Raw genomic sequence first — 21,030 nt, 5'->3', positions numbered from 1 at the left:
CAGAGCATCGTAGACAGCTTGCACCAGGAAGCAGACCCGCTGAAAATCTGGCTGCAAGATGTTTGTCCAGGTGATCCTGCGCTGTAGTGCGCTCTCCCACCTTGTCCATGCTCCTTGTTGCCGTAGTCCTACTGCCCTGCTCACCCGCTCTTCCTCCACACCCGCTCTGACTTCCTCCTGGATCAGGTGGTGCCTTTCCTTCCCATGGGCCTGGCTGATGAGGATCTTTGGGAAGTAACCCAAGCCTGCTCTGCCTGTTGCCACAGTGCCTACCAATGCCTTCTGTCTTAGGCGTGACTCTGCCAGCTCCACTGCTTCCCATGCCTTCCACTTCCTTCCTGTCCTCACCTCGATGCCGGCTGCTGACACTTTGCAGTCCTTTGAGTCCCTGTACTGTAGAACTTCTCTGGTGCGTGCCACCATGAACTCTTCTGTGAGACCACTGAGAGGAAGCTGCAGGATGTTACTCGTTCCGTACAGGGCAGCACTGGTAAGGCTGCGAGGAAGTCCCAGCCACTTTCGAAGAAAGCCACTGATCTTCCTCTCTAGGGACTCAACTGCTGTTATTGCGACTGCATAAATCAACAGGGGCCACAGGATGCGGGGCAGGATTGAATGCTGGTAGATCCATGCTTTAAACCTACCAGGCAGGCCAGACTTGTCTACCTTGGTGAGCCAGGTTCCAAGTTCTAAGCTGGTCTTCTGGATGGCTGCTGAGTCCTTCAGGGTGGAGTCGAAGAATTTCCCCAAACTCTTCACGGGTTGCTCCGTGATGGCTGGGATGACAGTTCCTGAGATGGAAAAGCGGAACTTGTCACTCACCTTCCCCTTCTTCAGCACCATGGATCGTGATTTGGAGGGCTTGAAGCTCATCCTTGCCCAGGTGATGAGCTTTTCGAGCCCTTGCATGATCCACCTGCACCCTGGGACCGACATGGTTGTTACGGTGAGGTCATCCATATAGGCTCTGATGGGGGGCTGTCGTACACCTGACTTGGTCAGGGGCCCTCTGCATTCCACCTCAGCTGACTTGACCACCATGTTCATGGCTAGGGAGAAGAGGACAACAGAGATGGTGCAGCCTGTAATTATCCCTTTCCCAATGCGATGCCAGTCCGATGTCTCTGACCCAGAAGTAACTCTCATCCTGAAGTTATTATAATAATCCAGGATGAGGTCCTTGATCTTACTGGGAACATGGTGGAGGTGGAGAGCGAGCTCAACCAGCTTGTGTGGTATGGACCCGTAGGCGTTGGCCAGGTCCAACCACAACACAGCTAGGTCGCCTTTGTTCTCATGGGCCTCTCTGATGAGTTGCGTGATGACCCCAGTGTGTTCCAAGCAGCCAGGAGCAGAGATCCCTCCCTTCTGAACTGATGGATCAATATAGCTGTTCTTGAGGAGGAACTTGGTCAGTCTTCGTGAGACGATGCTAAAAAACACCTTCCCTTCCACGCTCAACAGTGAGATGGATCGAAACTGACTGATGTCTCGTGAGTTCTCCTCTTTGGGGATCCAAACTCCCTCAGCATGCCTCCACTGTTCGGCCACTTTTCCCCTTCTCCAAATCACCTTCAGGATCCTCCACAGGTGCCGTAGAAGCTCCGGGCAGCGCTTGTAGACCAGATAAGGAATTCCACTGGGGCCTGGAGCTGACGCAGAGCGGGCCGCCTTGACAACCTCCTCAACCTCCTTCAGGCTTGGCTCCTTCAGGTGGACTCTGTTGTTGGGGGATCTGGGCTGATGAGAGCTTTGTTGGGCTCCAGTTCCAGGTCTCTCAGAGGGTCGCTCACAGTGTCCTGGAGGAAGCGGTTTACTTGCTCTATAGAGCACTCAAGCCGGCCACCGTGCTTGTCCCCTAGCAGTTGTTTGGTAAGGCCAAAGGGGTTGGCGATGAAAGGCGCTCGCCTCCTTGCCCTCTCCCTCCCCCGTCTCCGGTGCCATTCTGCTCTGCGAAGAGTCATCAGCTTCTTGCGCAGGATGTTTTTCAGTTCCGCTAAGGGTTGCTCCTCCTCCTCAGTTGCAGCCTTGTACTGCTTCTTGAGGGTACGAAGCTCCTGGCGCAGATGATGTATCCGGGTGGCCCTTCGGCTCATTGTGTAGGAAGTGGGTTTTGATTTTCCTTTGTCCACCTGCCCAAATCTTTCTGAGGCATAGCTGATGATGATGGTGGTCATTGATGTGAGTCGGCTGTCCGCGTCTCCTTTGGCTGTGGCCTGGATGATGTTTGACACATCCTTGTCAAACTGCTGCCACTCGCTCCTCTTGCTGGCTGGGGGCCACTTAATCCGCTGCTGTGGACTTACTCTGCTGGGATTGAGAGTCTGAGGTACGTGGAGGGACTGGGCTCTGTGGGTTGCCTCCTGGCCGGGCTCCTCCTGCGTCTCACCAGGTACAAGACCTGAGCGTTGTACCTCATTGTCTTTCTCCAAGCATTTCATTCTAGCCTGATTGATTTTCAGGCCACGATGGTTCTTGCACAGCTTTCCGCAAATGCATGTTACGTTCGTCGTTTGTCCGTTTGCCTGGGTCATCACCATGTGGTCCGTCTGATTGGAGATCTCATCCTCCTCCCCTCTCGGGATCTCCTGGGGGTATATATATATATATATATATATATATAGTGAGGAAAATAAGTATTTGAACACCTGTGAAAATCAATGTTAATATTTGGTACAGTAGCCTTTGTGTGCAGTTACAGAGGTCAAACGTTTCCTGTAGTTTTTCACCAGGTTTTCACACACTGCAGCAGGGATTTTAGTCCACTCCTCCATACAGATCTTCTCCAAATCCTTCAGGTTTGTCCCTCCAATGATTTTCTATTGAGTTCAGGTCTGGAGACTGGCCAGGCCACAGGACCTTGAAATGCTTCTTACGGAGCCCCTCCGTTGCTCTGGCTGTGTGTTTGGGGTCATTGTCGTGCTGGAAGACCCAGCCATGACCCATCTTCAATGCTCTTACTGAGGGAAGGAGGTTGTTTGCCAAAATCTCACAATACATGACCCCATCCATCCTCCCTTCAATACCGTGCAGTCGTCCTGTCTCCTTTGCAGAAGAGCACCCCCAGAGTATGATGTTTCCACTCACATGCTTCACTGTTGGGATGTTTTTCTTGGGGTTTTTCTCATCCTCTAAACATGGTAAGTGGAGTTGATTCCAGAAAGCTCTATTCTGGTCTCATCTGACCACATGACCTTCTCCCATGCCTCCTCTGGATCATCCAGATGGTCACTGGTGAACTTCAAATGAGCCTGGACATGTGCTGGCTTGGGCAAGGGGACCTTGCTGCCCTGCAGCATTTTAAACCATGACAGTATCATGTGTTACTAATGTAATCTTTGTGACTGTGGTCCCAGCTCTCTTCAGGTCATTGACCAGGTCCTCCTGTGTAGTTCTGAGCTTTCACAGAATCATCCTTACCCCACAAAGTGAGATCTTGCATGGAATCCCAGACCGAGGGAGACTGACAGTCATCTTGTGTTTCTTCCACTTTCTAATAAATAATCATAACAGTTGTTGCCTTCTACCAAGCTGCTTGCCTGTTGTCCTGTAGTCCATCCCAGCCTTGTGCAGGTCTACAGTTTTGTCTCTGGTGTCCTTAGACAGCTCTTTGGTCTTGGTTATGGTGGACAGGTTGGAGTGTGATTGACTGAGTATGTGAACAAGTGTCTTTTATACAGGTAACAAGTTCAAACAGGTGCAATTAATACAGGTAAAGAGTGCAGAATAAGAGGGCTTCTTAAAGAAAAATTAACAGGTCTGTGTGAGCCAGAATTCTTACTGGTTGGTAGGTGATCAAATACTTATTTGCAGCAGTAACAAACAAATAAACTATTAAACAAAATCATACATTGTGATTTCCGGATTTTATTTTTATTTTTTATTTTATTATGTCTCTCACAGTGGACATGCACCTAAGATGAGGTGAGAAGGTGATCTGAGCAGCTTTCACTTCTGGTGTGACGTGCCCGGCCCCGCTGGGTGTGACCCGCTATGGGTGACACTGTTAGGTGAGGAGTTTGACTGGGACGGTCCACCTGTCAAATGGTAACGTAGGTGTCAAACTCACAGAGGACAGAAACCTCCCCCTCCGGTAAACGGCTCAACAATCTTGTATTATAACAAACAACACTAGTTTCTAACCTCAGGAAGGTAGACAACGAGCTACAACCTTATTTTTATCCATATGAGCCATCCTCTGAGCTGGAAAAACAATATTGATCTGAACAAGCGGCGGCGGAGAAAGAGAAGCTTAAGGACATCTGCAAAAATGAAAAGAGACACCAGAAAAATATTCAGTAAATTCATGTGTAGTGTCATCAGTGGTCTCCTGCTGGTTATACTACAGAACTCAGTTTGGAAAACTGTGCAAAAATGGAATTTTAGTGAATTAGTGAATTTTATTGCTCATTTTATATTTTAATGATACAAAAAAAATCACTAAAATTCCATTTTTGCACATTTTTCAAAAATGAGTGCTGTAGTATAACCAGCAGGACCCCACTGACGTGTGCAGAAAATTTTGTCACTACACCCTATAACATTGACGCAATTGAAAATTTAAACAATAAAAAAAATTCTCCAAAGTTTTTCTCAATGATGTTTTTCCAAACTGAGGATTTGTAGTATAACCAGCAGGAGACCACTGATGTGTTCAGTGAATTTGGTGACACCACACCTGAATTTATTGAATATTTTTCTGGTGTCTCTTTTCATTTTTGCACTTTGTAGACGGTCCGTAAGCTTCCGTTTCTCCACCGCTTGCTCGTTCAGATCAATATTATTTTTCCATCTCAGAGGACGGCTCATATGGATAAAAATAAGGTTGTAGCTCGTTGTCTACCTTCCTGAGGTTATAAACTAGTATTGCTTGTTTTTCTACAACATTTCTCTTAAGACTGTTGAGCCATTTACCGGAGGGGGAGGTTTCTGTCCTCCCTGAGTTTGGCACTTATACGTTACCGTTTGACACGTGGACCGTCGCAGTCAAACTCCTCAATTGACACTGAGCGGGTCACACCCAGCAGGGCCGGGCGCATCACACCAGAAGCGAAAGCTGTTCAGATCACCTCCCCACCTCCCCAGGTGTAGTGACCCCCCCCCCCCCCCCCGCCAAAAATACAAAATAAAAAAATAAATAATTTTTGCAGTGATCGGGTTTGTGATCAAGATTTCCTGCAGTAATTGATCCGTAAACTGAAATCCATAAACTACTTAAAATGAAAAAAAACATATATATTTGTTTCAGTATTCACGTTTTGTAAATAATGGTTTGCTGATAATTCACGATCTGCAGCTGATTCATGTTTTGGCGATTAACATGTCGCCTGCCTAGATGACCGAGAACCTTCACTGACAAAACATCATAACCTGCAGTACAGCTCTTCTACAGGTCCAAAAGTATCTCAAAGGACTGTGTCTCCGTTTTGAGTAGATGAAGTCCTTCGGGCAGCTTCTTTAGAACATGACCTCCAGAGCTCATTAGAACATTTTGCATCTGAATGTTGAGCAGGTTAGATCAGACCTGGAACCAGGTCCTTTGGCTGCCAGAAGCAAAGAATTCGCATGTATGCTGGGGGAAGAAGGAGCATGATATCATCAGGTGGATTGTGGCAGTGTCGAAGGGGAACTTTACGCAGAATTACATCATTTATGTTTCACATCTGCAGTCATCCCACCATTCCAACTAACTCGAGATTAAGTCTTATACAGGCCAGGAGGTCCATCAGGCCAATTCTTATTCCCTGAGATCATAGCATAAAGCAGATGCGAGACTACAGTGCATCTGGAAAGTATTCACAGCATTTCTCTTTCCACATTTTGTTGTTATAGCCTTATTCCAAAATTTCCTCAAAATTCTACTCACAACACCCATAAGCACAGTGTGAAAAAAGTTTTTTGAGATTTTTACAAATTTATTTAAAATAGAAAAAAGCCCTAAGAAATCAAATGTACATAAGCATTTACAGTAGGAGAGGTGGTGGTCTAGTGGTTAAGCGTTGGGCTTGAGTCCAGAGGATCCTTGGTTCAAATACCAGCCTGACCAGAAAATCACTAAGGGCCCTTGGGCAAGGTCCTTAATCACCTAGTTGCTCCCAGTGTGTCGTGAGTACCTTGTATGGCAGCACCCTCACATCGGGGTGAATGTGAGGCATTATTGTAAAGAATCTTTGAGTGTCTCATGCAGATGGAAAAGTGCTATATAAATGCAGTCCATTTACCATTTACAGCCTTTGCCATGAAGCTTAAAATTGAGCTCAGGTGCATTCCGTTTCCACTGATCATCCTTGAGATGTTTCTACAGCTTAACTGGAGTCCACCTGGGGTAAATTCAGTTGATTGGGCATGATTTGGAAAGGCACACACCTGTCTACATATAAGGTCCCACAGTTGACAGTGCATGTCAGAATCCGAATTATTTGTCATTGTTCCTCAGGGGCTCAACGAAATTCAAAAGCAGCTCAGAGAAAAAACAGTGCAACAAACAATGCATAATGCATATAAAAGTTATAAAAAGACATAAAAATGTGAAGTTATAAAAAGACTATTACAGTGGGGTTGAGGCGTTCAGGGCAACAACAGCTCTTGGAAATAAGCTGTTTTTCAATGTTTGTTTTACTCCTTATTGTTCTAAAACACCTCCCAGAAGGTAAGAGTTCAAATAGATAGTGACCGGGGTGTCAGGAGTCCCTGACAATGCTGTGGGCTCTCCTAAGACAGCGGGTATGGTGAATCTTGTTGTGTGGGCCGCGGAAGAGGAGGTATTGCTGGCCTACCACCACCAGAGGGCGCCCTGCTTGAAGTGCGGGCTTCAAGCACGAGAAGGCGTCGGAGCAACAGAGAGTGACAGCCGTCACTCATCATCAGCACTAGCTGTCACTCATCAACTGCCATCATTCAACATCACCATAAAAGCCGGACTGCAACTCCACCTCCCTGCCGAGAAATCATCTACGACTTAGGTAATATTCTCTGCTGTGTCTGAACGTTGACTTACGTGTGATCTGTTTGCAGCCGTTGTCCTGTGGTGCCCTGTCAGCTGGGTTGGCGGTCAGTGAGAGTGCCGACGTCTTCGCCTCTCACTCCAACCAGATAAGTGGTAACAGGAGCTGCTGACGTGTTCCTATTTCGGAGGTGGAGGTGCTCCCTCCCTGAGGAACTGTTTTTCTGTGTTTGAGGATTTACTGGGTGTGTATCCACACACCCACCATTAACTGTGCTTCCTGCCAGCAGTACCAGGTCTGACAGCTGGAGACGGTGGCTACCTGGAGATTCAGGGCTTGTCGGCTCTGGTGTTCTTCAGATCCGTTGGCGGTGGAAGCCGTGTGGGACCCGGCTCTTCTCTGGACGGACGTCTTCTATCCTCGAGCCTGCCCACACGTCACTTTTCGTGTAATTGACTATCATTCTCAAACTGCATTTGTCTGTATTCCATGGTGCATAATTTGCAACATTAAATTGTTATATTTTGGCTTATCCATTGTCCGTTCATTTATGTCCCCTGTTGTGGGTCCGTGTCACTACACTTTCACAACAGGATTTCTCGGCCAGCGTCATGGATCCCGAGGGGCGTCAACCATCGCTTGAACAGCCAATGGAAGAGCGAGGTGCACAGGCGCCAGCAGGAGGCGTGTTAGGTGAGCTGCAGCACATCTTAACCGCTTTCACTGCTCGGTTGGACTTGGTAACCGAGCAGAACGTTATACTCAATCGGAGGATGGAGGCTCTCACCGCCCAAGTGGAAGCACATGCACAGGGCGCCGCTGCAGCACCTCCTCCTGCTGACCGAATGCCCGATACAGACATTCCAGTGGTCATTCAACGAACCCCCCCCTCCATCCCCTGAAGCATACATAAGCCCTCCGGAGCCATACAGGGGTTGTGTCGAGACGTGCGCAGACTTCTTAATGCAGTGTTCACTCGTCTTTTCACAGCATCCCGTCATGTACACGTCAGATGTTAGCCGAGTGGCTTATGTTATAAATCTGCTTCGAGGAGAGGCACACGCCTGGGCTACGGCGCTCTGGGAGCAGAATTCACGGCTCCTAACGACATATACTGGGTTTGTGAGGGAGTTTAGACAGGTGTTCGACCACCCTCATAGAGGCGAGACCGCTTCAAGCGTGCTGCTGTCGATAAGACAGGGGTGTCGGAGCGCAGCGAAGTATGCAGTCAACTTCCGCATCGCGGCAGCGTGAGCCGGCTGGATTGCTGTTGTGCTCTGTGCCGCCTTTGTAAACGGACTGTCTCTGGTCCTTAAGGAGCACCTGGTGGCGAAGGACGAGCCGCAGGATTTAGACGGGCTTATCGACCTGGTAATACGGTTAGACAACCGATTAACAGAACACCGACGGGAGCGAGACGAAGGTCAGGCAGAAGCCGTCCCTCTTCCTCCCGGGTCCGAAAGGGAGCCGTCTTCCCCACGCTCCACAGCCAGGGCACTCCACGTGACGACAGCTCTCCCTGCTGACGTTGTTAGGGAAACAAGCAGGGCCAAAAAGAGATCAGATCAGAGACAAAGGAGGCTGGTCCGTGGGGAGTGTTTTCACTGCAGCTCAACCGAGCACACTCAGAAAAACTGCCCCAAACGGTCAAAACAGCAGCACTCGTCCTTAGAGACTGGGCTAAGGGTGGGTCATAATACCCACGCGGGGAAACCCCGAAAATCTGCACGCATCCCAGTTATGATCCTGTGTGGGGATCTAACCCTTCATGCCCCAGCACTGGTGGACACGGGGTCGGAGGGGAATCTGCTGGATAGCAGATGGGGAAAGGAGGTTGGGCTCCCTCTAGTGGCCTTACCGTCACCATTGTCGGTACGGGCGCTAGATGGCACCCTTCTTCCACTAATCACAAACCAGACACAGCCAGTGACATTGGTTGTATCTGGAAATCACAGGGAGGAGATTGTGTTTTATGTAACACCTTCTACCTCCCGAGTGATTTTGGGTTTTCCATGGGTGTTAAAACACAATCCCCGGATTGATTGGCCGTCTGGGGTTGTGACGCAGTGGAGCGAAACCTGCCACCGGGAGTGTTTAGGATCCTCGGTTCCACCCGGTGTGACAGCTAAGGAGGAGGTTTTAATCCCCCCCCCCCAATCTGGCAGCGGTGCCAGCCGAGTACCATGACCTTGTTGACGTCTTCAGTAAAAATCTGGCACTCACGCTGCTCCCGCACCGTCCGTACGATTGTGCCATTGATTTGATACCGGGCGCTGAGTACCCGTCCAGCAGGCTGTACAACCTCTCACGTCCGGAACGCAAATCAATGGAGACCTACATCCGGGACTCGTTAGCTGCCGGGTTGATCCGGAACTCCTCCTCCCCGATGGGTGCTGGTTTCTTTTTGTGGGCAAAAAAGACGGCGGACTCCATCCATGCATTGACTACAGAGGGCTGAACGAGATCACGGTCCGCAACCGATACCCATTACCTCTGTTGGATTCAGTGTTCACGCTCTTGCATGGAGCCCAATTTTTCACTAAACTGGATCTTAGGAATGTTTATCACCTGGTTCAGATCCGGGAGGGAGAAGAGTGGAAGATGGCATTTAACACCCCGTTAGGTCACTTTGAGTACCTGGTCATGCCATTCGGCCTCACCAATGCGCCCGCGACGTTCCAAGCGTTGGTTAATGACATCTTGCGGGACTTCCTGCATCGGTTTGTCTTCGTATATCTGGACGATATACTCATCTTTTCTCCGGATCCTGAGACCCATGTCAAGCATGTACGTCAGGTCCTGCAGCGGTTGTTGGAGAACCGGCTGTTCGTGAAGGGTGAGAAGTGTGAGTTCCACCGCTCTTCTTTGTCCTTCCTGGGGTTCATAATCTCCTCCAACTCCGTCGCCCCTGATCCGGCCAAGGTTGCGGCGGTGAGAGATTGGCCCCAACCAACAAGCCGTAGGAAACTGCAACAGTTCCTCGGCTTTGCAAATTTCTACTGGAGGTTCATCAAGGGCTACAGTCAGGTAGTTAGCCCCCTGACAGCCCTAACCTCCACTAAAGTCCCCTTCACCTGGTCGGATCGGTGCAAAGCCGCATTTAGGGAGTTGAAACGCCGGTTCTCGACTGCACCAGTCCTGGTGCAACCCGATCCAAATCGCCAGTTCATAGTTGAAGTGGACGCCTCTGACTCAGGGATAGGAGCCGTGCTATCCCAGAGTGGGGAGTCCGACAAGGTTCTCCATCCATGTGCCTATTTTTCCCGCAGGTTGACCCCGGCTGAAAGGAACTATGACGTCGGCAATCGGGAACTTCTGGCGGTGAAAGAGGCTCTTGAGGAGTGGAGACACCTGTTGGAGGGAGCATCGGTACCGTTTACGGTTTTCACGGACCATCGGAACCTGGAGTACATTCGGACCGCCAGGCGTGTGAAGCCCGCTGGTCACTGTTCTTCGGGCGTTTTGACTTCCGGATCACATACCGCCCCGGGACTAAGAATCAATGATCTGACGCCCTGTCCTGGGTGCATGAGGAGGAAGTCAAGACCGAGCTGTCGGATCCAACGGAAACCATTATCCCCGAGTCCACTGTCGTGGCCTCCCTCACCTGGGACGTGGAGAAGACCGTCCAGGAGGCCCTGGCACGGAACCCGGACCCGGGGACCGGTCCGAAGGATAAACTGTACGTCCCACCAGAGGCCAGGACTGCTGTCTTGGACTTCTGTCACGGTTCCAAGCTCTCCTGCCACCCAGGGGTGCGAAGAACCGTGGCAGTGGTCCGGCAGCGCTTCTGGTGGGCGTCTATGGACTGGGTGGGATTACGTCCAGGCCTGTACCACCTGCGCCAGGGGCAAGGCTGACCATCACAGGACCCAAGGCCTCCTCCAGCCTTTACCCGTGCCTCATCGCCCCTGGTCCCACATCGGCCTGGACTTCGTCACGGGCCTCCCACTGTCCCAGGGCATGACCACCATTTTCACGATAGTGGACCGGTTCTCCAAGGCGGCCCACTTCGTGGCCCTCCTGAAGCTCCCGACGGCCCAGGAGACTGCAGACCTCCTGGTCCACCATGTCATGCGTCTGCATGGGATTCCATCGGACATCATCTCGGATCGTGGTCCTCAGTTCTCCTCTCAAGTCTGGAGGAGTTTCTGCAGGGAACTGGGGACCACCGTGAGTCTCTCGTCCGGGTACCATCCCCAGATGAATGGACAGGCAGAGCGGGCGAACCAGGACTTGGAGCAGGCCCTCCGCTGCATGACCTCCACACACCCGACGGCCTGGAGCAACCATCTGTCCTGGATCGAGTACGCTCACAATAGCCAAGTGTCATCTGCCACCGGCCTCTCCCCGTTTGAAGTGTGTTTGCGGTATCAGCCCCCGTTGTTCCCGCTCGTGGAGGGAGAGGTCGGGGTGCCCTCGGTCCAGGCCCATCTCAGGAGGTGCCGTCGGGTGTGGCGTACCGCCTGCTCTGCCCTGCTCAAAGCCCGGACAAGGGCCAAGGCCCATGCAGACCGCCGGCGTTCCCCGGCCCCTGCGTACCAGCCCGGGCAGGAGGTTTGGCTATCTACCAAGGACATCCCACTTCAAGTGGAATCCCAAAAACTCAAAGACAGATTTATTGGACCGTTCCCCATCCTCAAAGTCCTCAGTCCGGCTGCAGTGAAGCTGAAGCTGCCAGCTTCACTGTGGATCCATCCTGTTTTCCATGTGTCACATCTCAAGCCCTACCACACTTCACCACTCTGCACCCCCGGACCGGCGCCGCCTCCTGCCCAGATCATCGACGGGGAGCCGGCATGGACCGTACGCCAGCTCCTGGACGTCCGTCGGAAGGGCCGGGGGTTCCAGTACCTGGTGGACTGGGAGGGGTATGGACCTGAGGAACGCTCCTGGGTGAAGAGGAGCTGCATCCTGGACCCGGCCCTCCTGGCCGATTTCTACAGGCGACATCCGAATAAGCCTGGTCGGGCGCCAGGAGGCGCCCGTTGAGGGGGAGGTCCTGTTGTGTGGGCCACGGAAGAGGAGGTACTGCTGGCCTACCACCACCAGAGGGCGCCCTGCTTGAAGTGCGGGCTTCAAGCACGAGAGGGCGTCGGAGCAACAGAGAGTGACAGCCGTCACTCATCATCAGCACCAGCTGTCACTCATCAACTGCCATCATTCAACATCACCATAAAAGCCGGACTACAACTCTACCTCCCTGCCGAGAAATCATCTACGACTTAGGTAATATTCTCTGCTGTGTCTGAACGTTGACTTACGTGTGATCTGTTTGCAGCCATTGTCCTGTGGTGCCCTGTCAGCTGGGTTGGCGGTCAGTGAGAGTGCCGACGTCTTCGCTTCTCACTCCAACCAGATAAGTGGTAACAGGAGCTGCTGACGTGTTCCTATTTCGGAGGTGGAGGTGCTCCCTCCCTGAGGAACTGTTTTTCTCTGTTTGAGGATTTACTGGGTGTGTATCCACACACCCACCATTAACTGTCTGTGCTTCCTGCCAGCAGTACCAGGTCTGACAGCTGGAGACGGTGGCTACCTGGAGATTCAGGGCTTGTCGGCTCCGGTGTTCTTCAGATCCGTTGGCGGTGGAAGCCATGTGGGACCAGGCTCTTCTCTGGACTTCTATCCTCGAGCCTGCCCACACGTCACTTTTCGTGTAATTGACTATCATTCTCAAACTGCATTTGTCTGTATTCCGTGGTGCACAATTTGCAACATTAAATTGTTATATTTTGGCTTATCCATTGTCCGTTCATTTATGCCCCCTGTTGTGGGTCCGTGTCACTACACTTTCACAACAAATCTCCTCCAGAGATGGGAGAGTGCAGCCAATCAGTCTCTGGGCGGTGTTAATGACCCGCTGAAGCTGCTTCCTCTCTACTGCAGTGCAGCTGCAGAACCACAGCGAGATGCCGCAGCTCAGCACAGACTCCACAGAGCAGCGATAGAAGGACAGCAGAAGCTCAGATCTCAAATTATTCTTCCTGAGAATCCTCAGGAAGTAGAGTCTCTGCTGCGCCTTCTTCAGGATCGCTGTAGAGTTAATAGTCCACGTTAGATCCTCGCTGATGTAGGTGCCCAGGAACCTGAAGTCTTGCACCATCTTCACCCTATCCCCATTGATGGTGACGGGCTGAATGTCTGGTTTACACTTTCGAAAGTCAACGATAAGCTCCTTTGACTTGGAGGCGTTCAGGGTAAGATTATTATCCGTACACCAGACAGACAGACGCTCCACCTCCACCAAGTAGGCAGTCTCATCTCCTTCTGAGATGAGCCCCACCACCGTGGTGTCGTCCGCAAACTTAATGATGGTGTTGCTCGGGTGGGTGGGGATGCAGTCATGGGTGTAGAGGGTGTAGAGCAGGGGGCTCAGCACACAGCCCTGAGGAGAGCCGGTGCTGGTCCTCAGTGATGAGGACACTTGGTGGCCTACTCTCACCCTCTGGGAGCGGTCCGTCAGCAAGTCCATAATCCAAAAACAGGTGCTTTCAGGGAGACCCAGGTCCCTCAGTTTGCTCACCAGCCTGCTCGGGATAATGGTGTTAAAGGCCGAGCTGAAGTCCAGGAAGAGCAGCCTAGCGTAGCTCCCCCGCTGCTCTACATGGGTCAGCATTATGTGCAGAGCGGTGGCAATGGCATCCTCTGTGGACCGGTTGTCAGAGCACAAACCAAGCATGAAGTCAAAGGAATTAGCTGTAGACCTCGACAGGATTGTCTCGAGGCACAAATCTGGGGAAGGGTACAGAAACATGTCTGCTGCTTTGAATGTCCCAATGAGCACAGTGGCCTCCATCATCCATAAATGGAAGAAGTTCAGATCCACCAGTACTCTTCCGAGTGCTGACTGCCCATCTAAACAGATATAGAGGAGAAGGGCCTTAGTCAGGTGTTGTGTGGGCCGCTGAAGAGGAGGTACTGCTGGCCCACCACCACCAGAGGACACCCTGCCTGGAGTGCGGGCTCCAGGCACAAGAGGGCGCTGCCGCCTCACAGGAGCAGCCGGGGTGACAGCTGTCACTTATCACCTACGACAGCTGTCACCAATCATCTGATCTTCAGTAGTATATCAGCAAGACAACATCTCCACCTCGTTGCCGAGATATCGCTCTACCTAGGAGGTAAAGTGCTCAGCCGATTGTGTTGTCTTCCCGACAATAATACTTTGTTGCTTTGTGTGTTTAATAGCAGACAGTGAGTATTTACAGCTGGAGACTGTGTTGGACTTTTTCCCTACCTCTTTGATAAGTACTCACACTCCTGCACTTACCAGTTTCTGATGAGAGGTGGAGGTGGTTTTCCCACCATACGTGTTGCTGGGTGCAAACGCATCCACATCTAACTGTTTTTTGTTCCTCACCAGCAGTACCAGATCCGACAAGCGGAGGCAGTGGCCACCTGGGAGTTCGGGACTTGGCGGCTCCAGTATTCCCGGGGTTCGGTGGCGGAGGAAATCGTGTGGTTCCGGTTCTGCTTTGGACGGACGTCTCTTATCTTCGAGCCTGCCCACGTGACAGATTTTTGTGAATTGACTTCATTGCTTACTATTGTGATCTGCCGTGTTTGTTGTGCTTATTCACAACAGTAAAGCGTTGTTATTTGACTTCCTCCATTGTCCGTTCATTTGCGCCCCCTGTTGTGTGTCCGTGTTCCTACACTTTCACAACAGTCAGGGAGGTGACCAAGAACCTGATGGTCACTTTGTCAGAGATCCAGCTTTCCTTTGTGGAGAGAGGAGATCCTTCAAGAAGGACAACCTTCTCTACAGCAATCCACCAATCAGGCCTGTATGGTAGAGTGACCAGACAGAAGCCACTCCTTAGTAAAAGGCACCTGAAGGACACTCAGAACATGAGAAACAAAATTCTCTGGTTTGATGAGACAAAGATTGAACTCTTTGGGGTTGAGTCCAATCACTGGTCAAAAAAAAAAAGTTCAGATTACCTCTATCACATCACATGTTTTTGCAATCTGCATGTTCCCTATTGATGGATTATGCAAAACTTGGTCATTCACTCACGTGTTTGACGCCACAAAAGCATACTTTTGAAACCAGGTCTGAAAAACGTGAACAAGAGCTGTAATATCGTTTATGGCGCCGAAGAGTTGTGCGAGACTGCAGCTTTTGTGTCAGTGCTTGAAACAAGAAATATGTTTTCATATCTCAAAATCATGATGTGATTGGCAACAACACCAGATTTGGATTCACCGCCCCCAAACTGCCCAAAATCCATCAAAAACCTCCACGCAAGAAAAATCGTGTTGACCAGTGTAATCATTGGGTAACTTTGGGGATGGAACCAATAATCATTGGGTCCCTTTGGGTTTGAGTACAATAATCATTGGGTCCCTTTGATGTTGGGTCCAATAATCGTTGGGTCCTTTTGATGTTGGGTCCAATAATCATTGGGTTCCTTTGATGTTGGGTCCAATAATTGTTGGGTCCTTTTGATGTTGGGTCCAGTAAATGTTGGGTCCCTTTGATGTTGGGTCCAATAATTATTGGGTCCCTTTGATGTCGGGTCCAATAATCATTGGGTCCCTTTGATCTTGGGTCCATTTGATGTTGGGTCCAATGATCGTTGTGTCCAATAATCGTTGGGTCCCTCTGATGTTGGGCCTAAAAATCATTGGGTCACTTTAATGTTGGGTCCAATAATCACTGGATCATTGTATGTTAGGTTTGGGTTGTGTCATGCCCGGCCCTGGTCTATGCCTTAATCTTTAGTTTGCCTCTTCCTTTGGCTCACCTCCTGCCCCAGCTTTGATGTATTAGTTGCTTGTTTACATCATCTGTTTATTCTCTGTTTTATGTTGCTTTGTCACTTTATATTCTTTTGTCATGATTCAGTTCCATTCTAGTTTTGTCCTGCCGGTTTGTGTTTTCATTTTTATCATGAGTTTATCACATTTATTGTATAATGCTTGGTCACAGGTTTTTGTTATTATTTATCTTCAGTGTTGCTTATCTGATTATGTTCCATTTGTTATTCATTGCATTTTCTGTTTATCCATTATCTTGTTTTATTTATTGTATTATTCTGTATTCACCGGGTTTTGTTTATTTGTGGTTTAACCAATAGTTTGTTTTGCCTTCATCAATTATTGTATTCTCTTTTGTCTCAGCCAGTATCTGTTTCGTCCTAGTTTGGTTTAATATTAAGTTCCTTGTTTTTTCACTCTTTAGACTAGTCACAGTATTTCTTAGTTCTGCCCCTTTTTGTTTTGCTCACGCATTATTGTTTATCTAGAACACATCACGTTATTCAGTTAGTTTTTATGTCACCTACTTATCTTGCTTTGCACCGCTTTGTTTTGCCCTCCCACACTGTCTTGCCGTTCTTCCCTCTTCTTTGTTCACTAAACCACACCTCTTTCCAGAACCTGCCAGACACCTGCTTCACATCACCCTGATTTGTTTGCTCCTTATTTAAACCATCACAGTCCCACAGCTCACCGCCAGTTTGCTGTTGCTCTTAGCCCACATTCAAGCCTTTTGATCACAGTCCTGTTTTGTTTAGCCGTGTACCATCTTCTGCTCTGTATTCCTGGACCATGCCTTTTGTCTCATCCCTGACTACTGTGTTTGCTCGTACCTCTGACCCCTGCTGAACTATGACTACGTTTTTGCCTGATCCTGTTTGTACCACCGCTCTGCTGCTTGACTGCCTGTGCACCGAACCTAAGCCTGAAATAAAGACGATGATTTCTTCTACACCAAAGCCTTATTTGGGAGTCTGCATTGCCGGTCCAGCCAATACGGTTGTCGGGCAGCCGCCCACCCTGACAGAACAAACAGGCCATAAAATAGTCCCTGCAGGCTTCACTCCGTCCACAGACGCTTTTGCCATGAATCTGGACATTGAGGTGACGAAGAGGATTTTTTTTCCTGACCTCTCATTTTTTTCATCTGTTTTTGTGTGACTGTTATGCTCCCAGAGAAAAGTTTGAGTATCTGGAGCAAGCCTAGGAGTTGGTTAATTCGCACCTTGGCTTTTTGACTTTTTCCCAGAGCGACTGAGCCTGGATGATGTTTTTTGCAAACAGAAGCTCCCAGATTGGATGAGGCACCCTGAGGCCTATCTGCCTTCTGACAATAATGAGTCTGACTGGATTGACGTGGAAGAGGATGATAATTCAGAGTCAGAGCAGTCAGCACTCCAGGACACGGCTACTGTATTATTTAAAATACAGGACTTATTTTTTGAGTATCAGAACTGCCACAGTCAGCAGAGCAAACAGCACATACTCATTCAGGTTGGCTTTTTATTTATGCATTTCAAGTTGAGTCCAAAGTTTGTGTGCTCATTAAGACTTATAATTCACAGATGTTGTGCTTTGAGACTAACCAAACAAGCATCACTGAAGTTTTTAAAGTAACTGCACAAGCGACATTGAACTACCTAGCTGAAGGAAGTAACCTGAAATTAGACCACCAACATAGGAAGCAGTGTGCATCACATTTTATGTGAATAAATACAACAACAAAAAACAAAGAGTTTCTTAAAGATTAGAGTACTGAAGGCAAAGGAAAAAAGCAACGCTGCTGGGAATGTTATCCACCTGTCCTGAGGCAGAGCTGGTCAAAGTCAGAGCAACAGCCGTTGTAGGTCTTACACAAGTTATCACAGCGGCAGTTTGGTGGATCCACGTCAGCCAATTCAAAGCACCGGTTCCTACAGGAACCAGAGGATGCCACGTATGGAGATGCAGGGCGAGCTATGAAGAGGAAAAAAAAAAACAGATCCAATGAACAGAGGGTTTGTCAGTCTGTTAATTCCACTACTTTATAACGTTCATGAAAATGTTTATTTAGTAAAACTAGTAGAATAACAGTGCTGGCTCTGGAATTTAACCACTGATCCACCACTTATCTGAGACCAGGTTTTGGTGTGGGTTAAATAAGTTGGCCAAGATGTTTCTCTCCTTATTGCATTCTCTAATTCCTCCCACATCTCACCTCCTAGTTAAGCTTGAGTCACACGACAGGATTTTAAAATTATCTGTAGGTTTCCAAAACCTGAGAGACCACACACGTGAAGATAAAACATCATAGCTCTAACAGGTTTGGTCGTACAGTGTGTGGTGTTCAGCCACACGGTAAGAACAACAACACCACACACAAACAGATTTAACACACAAACATTTACAGTTCAGACAGGAAATCTTACAAAATCTCTCGAGATTAAACGTGACTTCAGAGTAAACAAACGGAGGTACTTTGTGGACTATTTACAACAGAGGGAAAAAACGATACAAAAAGAAAAAGAAAAGGTGTTCTTTAAAGGAGTGCAGACAGCGCGACCACCGGACTTTCTGGTAAGTCAGAACAGCTGTTTTGATTTTATTTTCCACTCCGTACATCCAGTACCTCGCTTTCTGATTGGCTGCACGTCACATTCAGCAGACGGCGAGCTCGTTTGTGGTCGGGGGACACAACACACGCTGCGATATCGGGCCAAAAAAAATCCAACATGTTGAATATCCCTGATTTGCGATCGGAGTGCTCCTGACGCCCTTCTGAGCAGATCACCGTGCTCTGAACACACCACACAAGGCAGGAATATCTGCTAAGATTATCTTTAGCGTCATCACGATTGTCGGGGCGTCCTTAAGATTGTCGGAAGGGGAAGATCGGGTCCGATATCGGCCTAATTATGCTGCCGTGTGAACCCGGCCTTAGGCATCCTAAACACCTCAACAGCTCAATGTTGGCTCTGAGCTCCACATCATGTCTCAAAGAGTCCAGACATCCTATGAAGGACATTCAGTTTACCTCTTTGAATCTGTGGTGTCATTCCTTCAGCCACCACCCAAACGTTAAGGCCACAGCTGAAGACTGAATATAAATTGACTGGTAAACTTAGCTAGCTTCAGAAAAATAAGTACAAAATAAGGCCCCTATTACTGCTGACGCTTCTCCAGTTCACTTGCCATTCTTAATTTCTTTTTTTTTTTTTACTCAGCATGCACCCAAGATCACACAGGGCTGTGACAGGCTCTGGATCTGGATGAGGTAACCACCAGTTTACTGCAATGGACCATGATCTCAGATTTAGAGGTGCTGCAAAAATCAGCTGCAAAATGTCCCAGTGTCTGGTGGAGGTGATGTTCTAAGAGACCACCAGAACATCTGCAGGAGCAATGAGCACAGACACAATGAGAAGACCTCTACAATCTCAAGCCCTCAGCTCCATCATGACACTCTGTCTGTGAAATCAGATTCAGCATCAACAGAGTCCAACAACTACTGAGGGTGTATTTGGTTCTTAGCAGAACAAATAAGAAATAGAATAAATTATATATTGGTTGGTGCTTATTTGCAGGGCGGCATCCCTTCTAGTCCATCACACCCCAGCCAAGGTTGTACACTTCTATAGCTGGGCGATCTTGGACAATGCCGATGTCTGTCTAATCCAAGGACTGATGCAAACCCACCTAGAACCAAACCCCACTCTATTGATCTGTAGTCCAATTCCAGTGCCATAGGCCAGCCCAGTCTCACACTTTTTTTATGAAATTGTTATAACAGCACTCCTAATGTGAACCCAATATGCAGGCTGGTAAAACTGGAAGTATGGTGAAACAAAAGGTGATTTATTGTCCAAGTTCATGAACACCAAACCAGCAACAATGTGCGTACAAGAATCTTAACATGCAAAAACACAGTCCAACAAACAATGAGGGAACCCAGGGAAAAATGGGAGAAACTAAACACAACACCAAAAATCCACAGCCAACTATAATGACTGAGGTGACAGGAATAAGACGGACTTCAAAAAAAAAAAAAAAAAAAAAGCAACAATTATATATAAACATGATTGGAATTGAAAAAAAAATAGAAGCAATATGTGAAGTGGAATTTAGATGTGATAAGGTGACATTAGTGCTGGGATCTGTAAACGAAATTCACTTTTAAATCACTTTTCATGATGCCATCCCGAATTGCCATGAGATCGCGTTGCAGGGATCCACCTGTTCTACACCTACTAAGGTTTTAATCATCCTAATCACACAATCCATAGTCAAGCTGAATAAACATGAGTTTTGTAAACTAATGTGAATAGGATGTAAACCATGTACTGGCTGGTTTTAAAGTATTGGAGGTGTGGCCTTCAAGTTTATACATAAATGACCTTAAAACTGTGTCACTTAAAATATTCAAAATAAACGGTACACTGTCGAAATCTGACGTACAGAAAATGGATTTTGATTGACTGCCAAATCACAAAAGAATATCTGAACAGCGTGTTTGGAGAATCTGTTGATAGCTCACTAGTTTACTGGGAAATGTGCTGATATTTAAATTTTTGAAACCCTTTTCTGATGTTTAACAGAAGATTAATTACAAATACGAGGTCTGTCCATAAAGTATAGGTCCTTTTTATTTTTTTCAAAAACTATATGGATTTCATTCATATGTTTTTACGTCAGACATGCTTGAACCCTCGTGCGCATGCGTGAGCTTTTCCACACCTCGTCGGAATTCCTTTGTCTGAGAAGTTGCTGAGAGACTGGCGCTTTGTTTGATCAAAATTTTTTCTAAACCTGTGAGACACATCGAAGTGGACACGGTTCGAGGGGCTGGACGACTCCTCCCACGAGGAGTGCTCACAGGCGAATGACGTCACCGACAGGCGTTGAAAAACTCACGCATGCGCACGAGGGTTCAAGCATGTCTGACGTAAAAACATATGAATGAAATCCATATAGTTTTTAAAAAAATAAAAAGGACCTATACTTTATTGACAGACCTCGTACATCAACAGGTTCTGAATAAACCCAGTAATTAATTACAGCCACACGTGTGAGCCACTTTAAACTCACAGACTCCAAAAGCAAGTGAATAAATCAGAGGAAGAGAGTGACGGGGGTGGGGGGGGAGTGAAATCTTCTTGCTAACAGCTCGTGCTTTGTCCACTTGCTGGTAAAGAAAAAGTCTCCTCTCGTAGGAAGTCTGATGCCAGTAAGAGTTCTGCAGCATGTTTGTGGACAAACTGTGTGTGTGTGTGTGTGTGTGTGTGTGTGTGTGTGTGTGTGTGTGTGTGTGTGTGTGTGTGTGTGTGTGTGTGTGTGTGTGTGTGTG

At 48.4% G+C, this 21,030-nt stretch overlaps 1 protein-coding gene across 2 annotated transcripts in view; it reads right to left on the bottom strand.

Moving 5' to 3' along the window:
- Positions 1-21,030, bottom strand: part of enpp2 (ectonucleotide pyrophosphatase/phosphodiesterase 2) — a 117,492-nt gene that overhangs the window by 89,411 nt on the left and 7,051 nt on the right. For both annotated transcript variants that reach the window (XM_034173898.1, XM_034173899.1), the window contains exon 3: positions 17,508-17,663. In XM_034173898.1, the coding sequence (XP_034029789.1) occupies positions 17,508-17,663 (156 nt within the window). The remainder of the gene's footprint in view (positions 1-17,507; positions 17,664-21,030) is intronic.

This window comes from Thalassophryne amazonica, chromosome 7 (assembly GCF_902500255.1).
Source record: "Thalassophryne amazonica chromosome 7, fThaAma1.1, whole genome shotgun sequence".
Taxonomy (NCBI): Eukaryota; Metazoa; Chordata; class Actinopteri; order Batrachoidiformes; family Batrachoididae; genus Thalassophryne; species Thalassophryne amazonica.
Note: the sequence above shows the minus strand (reverse complement) of the source record. Positions and strands in the feature narration are given on the sequence as shown.